The sequence below is a fragment of the Ilyonectria robusta genome (genome assembly GCF_021365365.1).
Source record: "Ilyonectria robusta strain PMI_751 chromosome Unknown BGZ61scaffold_211, whole genome shotgun sequence".
NCBI classification, from domain to species: Eukaryota; Fungi; Ascomycota; class Sordariomycetes; order Hypocreales; family Nectriaceae; genus Ilyonectria; species Ilyonectria robusta.
Window position 1 is genome coordinate 1 of NW_025764645.1, and position 6844 is coordinate 6844.

Sequence of the window (6844 nt, forward strand, 5' to 3'; positions counted from 1 at the left end):
AGAAGAGAGAGGTTTAAAGATTTTATAAGAATATATAGAAAGGGCTATAGAAGAAGAGTATAGCTAGCTAATCTATTACACAAGCTACCAGTCCCTAATATATTAGGTCTACGGCTATGCAGTAGTGAATCTCAGTAGTTATCTTTAAGTATAGTATATTAATATAAGCAGCAAGACTTAGAAGGCTATCTTAGCTAAATATGCCGACCTGACCCTATAAAGGCCGCTAAAAGATAACTTTTGCTATAGACTATTAAACTTAAGGCTGCTGATCGAGGGTCTGCTTATATACTATAAATTCATATATAATTACTATAGATTCCTTATCTATAGCAGAAAGTATCTAAAGATACACCACAATATAAAATATAATATTAAGGGCCTAAAAGATCATACAAAGCCTCAGCCTAGTATTAAGATATAGATATTTTTTACTCAACCTATATCGGCTATTTACTACTTCTACATTACTGGCCCTAGTCAAGGCGGGAAGGAGGGAGAGGGGGAGGGGGAGTAAGAAGGAGGGGGAAAGGAAGAAGAAGTTGCAGCTACTCTAAAAGGAGACTAGCAGCAGTACTCCGAGATAATTGCTAAGATCAAGGAGCAATGGAAATACAATCAGACCGAGCAGGAAGGGATGTAAAAGGTTCTTGCCGACGGGGCTGCTAAGTATAAGATTACCAACTGGTTGAAGCATTCCGGCTGGACTGCCCACTTCGTAAAACGAGATCTAAGCGGAATTTACATCTACAGTCGAATGCCAGGCCCGGAAGACGACGCGCTGCAAAGGCTGGTTACGGCCGTTAATTGGATGTTCTTCAACTGCTATATAGATGGCCTCTCGAGCATGCCTCTGATGGCAAGGCTGCTTCTTGCCAGCCCTCACCCGAAGGATGCCCACAGTCGGCCGTTCGGGCTGCTACAGGAGAAGACTAGTATGGATCGGTATCTGATATACTAGAAGCGGTTCCTATGTTACTGCCTGAATGTCCTTTTACTAGACGAGGCCACGCTGCTAGAGACGCACGGATTCGGCTTCCCCAGCAGCTAGCGGAGGAGCCTTGAGATGTTATGGGAGTACTTATAGGATGAAGATTGGCTGGAAGAGGATCTAGAGGAGGAGCTGCTTTAGGTGTCAGCCGGCTTCTGGATGTAGCGTCTGGGCGGAGACCCCTTTGCCAGTCCGCTCTGGTACTTCGTTGCCGTTCTGGGGATTGATGGCGAGTCTGGACAGCTCCGGCCGGCCCACCTCTTTACGTACGTGCTGGCAGGTATGGTATATGTGGGAAGGGCCTTGCTGGCGGAGTATGCTATCCCGACCGAGAAGCGATTGGGGATGGGAGATTTCGAGCAGCGCTTTGCCCAGGTCTGGGATGCCTAGCTATGCAAGGCGATGTATTCGCCGATGGGGTACACACTTAGCCTGCTCCTCTATGGCCGCAAGATTGCAAGAGAAATAGGCAGCTGGCTGATGGTGTCTTGGAGTAAGAAGGGTGACCTTATGTACTTTATGGGGAAGCCGATTCCCATGGACGACATCTGGGGTATGATAGATAAGATGATTACGGATGTGGAAGACCTGTTATGGAATAAGCTGATGTTTAAGGAAGGGGATGATATTTGTTTTACGATACCGCTAGCAGATATTAAAGACAATTTGACACAGACGCAGCGGGGGAAGTTCTTTATATATAGTAATGGCTTAGCTGGGAAGGAGGGGGAGATGCTCGAGGACCTTGTCTGTAGAAAGCGGAGGCAAGAGTTCCTAGATAAAAACGGCTAGTGGAAGTGGGCAGGCATCTATAAGTACCTAAAGGATGTGGAATAGTTTAAGGAATAGTTGATGCTGTTGGTTTATATGGGCGGAGGCGGACTGGTATGGGGTGACGAGCTTGGGGGATTGCGCTGGGTTAATAGTATCAACTGCGACTGGGGGGTGTTTATTATTGATGGTGAAATGGTTACTGTGACGCAGTATTACAAGTCGCTGGTACACTTCGACTCCCCCAAGGTCATACTACGCTTCTTGCCGCCTCGGGTCGCCTAGCTTATAGTAATATACTTTATATTCATCCAGCTACTTACTGATTGGTGGGAGGCGGAGCGATGGGCTATGTATAGTAAGATGAGACTGCCAAGCGATTTTATCTGGTATAATGAGAACGAGCCGTAGGAGGGAACCCGGATATTAAGGGCAATAGCAAAGTAGTCCTATTGTTATATGGGCCGCAGAATTACCCTACAGGATTGGCGGCACATTGCCATTGCCATCAGCAAGAAGCATACTCGCTAGCGTGGCGCTACCAAGGCCGACTTTAAAGAAGACAATGACGACGACGACGCGGAACGATATGAGAACCCGGACGATCTGGCTGCGGCCCATACGACGGAGACATCTGCCAATTATGGTGTTACCATTGACATACTCAAGTGCTTAACCGCTGAATCCCTTGAGATATTCGGTTAGGTTAGTCACTGGTGGTATAAGTTCCTCGGGCTCGACCAGCCTAACCGCGAGTCCGCGGTCATCGAGTGCGACGCCGCCGCACTTGATGACCGGCTTCACCACTCGCCATTGGTCCAAATCGCCGCAGCCCCCTGTCGGCTGCCTCCACCGGCAGGGGACTGTCGCACTTGATGACCGGTCGCACTTGATGACCGGTCGCGAGCCAATCAGAGAGAGGCAAAAAGGGGCAAAAGAGAGAGAGAGAGAGAGAGAGAGAGAGAGAGAGAGAGAGAGAGAGAGAGAGAGAGAGAGACCTTTTCTTTTCTCTTTTTTCTTCTTCTCTTCCCCTTACCCTTATCTTCTTCTTCTCCTTTCTCTTTAAGCTTAAAGAAAAGAAATAAAAGAGAAAAGATGGCAGCAGAAGAAGAAAAAGATAGGGAAAGAGCTGCCCAACTGCAGCAAAAACAGCTAGCAGCAGCAGCTATAGCTTCAAGCCAAAGCTGGCTCTACTACTATCCCTGCCTTTCTATTCTTATCTGTGCAACTCATGGCTACGCTGTAGCCGACCTGCCAAGTCATCTATTAAAGCAGCATACCGACCTTAGCTGGCCTATACGCCAGGCTCTTGCTAAGCACTATAGCCAACAGAACCTCAGCGGCTCTGGCTGGCGGCAGCAGCTACTGCACAAGAGGCCGGAAGGTAGCCAGCAAGGCCAGGATCAAGACCTAGAAGAGGCAGCAGTAGCCCCCTTTGCCGGGCTCCCTATCCACTACGCATTCCGATGCCGCAGATGCCCCAGCTTTCTAACGGTTAACTGGAAGCTCTGCAAAACACACTGCAGCCAGCTCCACGCAGCCGGCAGCGAGCAGGCCCGAGCAGGCCTCTGGTATCAGGCTCCGGCCCAAACCTTCTTTACACAGCCAGCTAGGCGCTCCTACTTTCCTGTTAACCTGACTGCTGCTGCAATAGCCCCAAGCTCAAGCTTAAGTTCAAGCTCCTTCAGCCCAAGCCCGAGCTGCAGTATGGAGCCCAGCCTGCCAGCACCGCTAAGAGCCGGCAATGCTGAGAATGGAGCAGAGGCACAGCAGAGGCAGCAGCAGACAGCTCAGCTTGTAGCAACTATTCAGCAGCAGTGGGAGCACGAGCAGGGCGAGCAGCAGGAAAAGCTGCTCCAGATGGCTGAAGGCAGCATATACAAGCATGAGATCACCAACTGGCTGCGGCGCACCGGCTGGGTTGATCACTTTGGCTGCCGAGACCTAGGCCGAATCCACGCCGCCAGCCGGATGCCGCAGCAAGCAGACGAGCCGGACCTACAGATGCTTGTTGAAGCCCTAGACCGGGTCTTCTTCCGCCGCTGCATCGCCGGCCTCGGGGCGCTGCCGCACATCGGCCGGCTCTACCTGGCCAGCCCCCACCTGCAGGAGACTCACAGCCGGCCCTTTGGGCCCCTGCAGGAAAAGGACAGCATGGATCGATATCTGCGCTATAGCAAGCGCTTTCTCTGCTACTGCCTACGGGTTCGGACGCTTGAGCCGGCCGAGCTAGCCACACAGCACGCTCTTATTCTTACCCCAATGCAGCGAGGCCAGCTTGCAAGGCTTGCCCGTCGGCTCGAGCAGGCCGTGGCGGCAGGCTGCAGCTATAGTAGCGGCAACAACAGCGATGAGGACGAGGACGATGAGGGCGGCTGTAGTAACAGTCATGACAATAGCAAGATAAGAGCCCAGGTTGAAGAAGAGGTCCTACAGGCTTTAGCCAGCTTTTGGATGCAGCGCCTTCCTGCCGACCCCTTTGCGAGCCCGCTGTGGCACTTTGTCGCCGTCCTGGGGATCAACAAGCAAACCGGGCAGCTGCAGCCGGCCCATCTATTTACAGGCACTCTAGCCGGCCTCGTATATACAGGCCGAGCTGTTGTAGCCGAGGCGGCGATCCCCAGCAGCCAGCGGGCGGCACTGACAGATCTGCCCGAGCAACTGCATGCAGCAAGAGAGAGCTGGCTATGTAAGACCAGCTTTGCACCAATGGGCTATATCTTGAGCCTGCTGCTCTACGGTCGGAAGATTGCAATGGAGACCGGCAGCCGGCTTGCAGTCTTGTGGAATGCTGAAGGAACCCTGCTTTACTACCACGGTCAGCCTCTTGCAATAGATAGCATCCGGCAGCTAGTGGCCAGAATGACGGCAGATGCTGAAGATCTTCTATGGGAAAGACTGCTATTCCGGCCCTCCAGCAGCAGCAGCTGCAATACGGCAGCAGGGCCAGCCGGGCCCTATATACAGCAGACAGCCGGGCTTGAAGCTCGAGGCCGCTTTCTCATCCCTCTAGCAGCTATTCGCGACGATCTGACCCAGACCCAGCGCGGCCAATCCTTTATGCATACCAACGGCCTGCTGGGGCGGGAAAAGGAAATACTCCAGAGCCTTGTGGCAGGCCCGCTGCAGAAGGAGTTCCTCGACAGCAAGGGCGAGTGGAAATGGCCCCGGGTCCAGCGGTATTTACAGCAGGTCAAGCACTTCCAAGAGCTGCTATTAGTCCTCATCCATCTAACCAACCAGCCTCTTCGAGGGCCGGAAATCACCGGGCTGCAGCTCGTCAACGGCATCAATCGGAACTGCAGCGTATTTATCATCGACGGCAAGGTCGTCTTAGTCAGCCAGTATCACAAATCCCTTGCCCACTTCAACAGCCCTAAGGTTATCCCTCGGATGCTGCCGGGCCGGGTTGGGCAGCTTCTAGTAATATATATACTTTACATCCAGCCCTTTACAAACCGGCTCGAGAGCAGCCGGCTAGCCCTCCGCGATAAGGTCTATCTACCGAGCAACTTTATCTGGCATCAGCACGAAAAGCCCGGTACGCCCTGGAATAGCAACTAGCTATCTCGAGCCCTTGCCAAATAGACCCAGCACTATATCGGCCAAAGGATTACGCTGCAGCAGTGGCGGCATATCGCTATTGCCGTCAGCCAGCGGCATACTCGCGCCCGAGGGCCCCAGAGGGGGTATTTTAGCACAGCCAACCAGGCAGAGGATAAGAAGGAGAAAGAGGGCGAGAGCTATAAGAATGTTGAGGATCTAGCTGCTACACACACAAGCCATACAGCTGCCGGCTATAAAGTGACTATTAAAATCCTCAAGCAGCTAACCTCTAAGTTCTTAGAGGTCTTTGGCTAGGCTAGTTAGCACTAACACCACTTTCTTAGCTATATAGAAAAAAGAGAAGAAGCTGCTAGAAGGACTGGAGAGATTAAAGCTTAAGAGGAGGAAGAAGTAGAAGATAAAGAGGAAGCAGTAGCAGCTAATATAAAGATTAAGGCAGCTAGAGCTCATACTAGCATAAAAAAAACAGTCAGAGGGAAGAAGAAAAGTAGGGCCAATCTAAAACTAAGAGGCAGAGCTAAAGAGTAGAAAGCCTTTAAAAGAATCCAGCCTCTAGGGCTGCTACAGACAGCCGGGTCAGCTGCAGTTACAGCTATAAGAGGAGGCATAATTAGAGCCTTAGATAACCAGCTCCTTCTATAGACTTTATAGCAAGCCCTGTAGAATCCAGCAGCTAAGTTTTACTTAGCAGCATAGAAGGAAGCTATCTAGCAGGCTGCAGCCAAGCAGACCCCCCTCGTTGCCATCCTGCCTACTAGTACCAACAAGAACCTAATCTTTATAATGCCAGCCCTCCTAACTAAAGCCGGCATAACAATTGTAGTTGCGCCCTATCGGGCACTCAAGGACCAGCTTGTCAGCTGCTATCAGGATGCCGGCCTAGACTGCAAGACCTGGCCAGAAGCTCAGGATTCCTGGCCTACAGTTACAGTAATATCGGCCGAGGCTGCCGTCACTAATAGCTTCCTGCAGTAGGCAGCCGGCCTCAGCATCAGCAACCAGCTTAACCGAGTAGTTATCGATGAATGCCACCTCACCTTCACGGCAGCCTTAAGCTATCGAACCAAGCTGAAGGGGCTGATCCAGCTGCAGGGCCTTGCCTGCCTGCTTATCTTCCTTACCGGCACCTTGCTGCCGTATAAGCAGGCTGCCCTCGAGGCTGCTATGCTGCTGTAGAACCCCATCTACATCTGGGCCTCCAGCCACCGCCTGAACGTGCAGTTCCAAGTCTATAAGGTCCGCAGCAGCCAAGGCATTGCAGAGATAAAGCAGCATATAGCAGCTTAAGCGAGGACCTTGAAGGCAGGCAAGAAGGGCATCATCTTCTGCTGCAGCTATGCAAGCTGCAAGGCAGTTGCCCGGCAGCTCGACTGCTATTACTACCATGGAGATACAGAGGCCGAGGCAGGCAAAGATGGGGACGAAGCCAGCCGCAGTGCCTTTCTAGCCCAGCGGCATATAGGCTATCAGCAGTAGATTGAAGAGTCGGCACAATATATCGTAGCTATAGCAGCT

General features: G+C 51.8%; 2 protein-coding genes across 2 annotated transcripts; both read left to right on the forward strand.

The window, feature by feature from the left end:
* Positions 1–1393: 1393 nt before the first annotated feature.
* Positions 1394–1783, forward strand: BGZ61DRAFT_488348 (uncharacterized protein; the record flags this gene model as incomplete). The annotated part of the gene is made up of 1 exon (XM_046250099.1): positions 1394–1783. The coding sequence occupies one exon, from the start codon at positions 1394–1396 to the stop codon at positions 1781–1783; it is 390 nt and encodes a 129-aa protein (XP_046092787.1).
* Positions 1784–2857: 1074 nt separating this feature from the next.
* On the forward strand, positions 2858–6505 carry BGZ61DRAFT_542699 (uncharacterized protein; the record flags this gene model as incomplete). Its single annotated transcript, XM_046255233.1, has 2 exons — positions 2858–5143; positions 6305–6505. 2 exons carry the CDS (start codon positions 2858–2860, stop codon positions 6503–6505), a joined length of 2487 nt encoding a protein of 828 aa, XP_046092788.1.
* Positions 6506–6844: the final 339 nt, after the last annotated feature.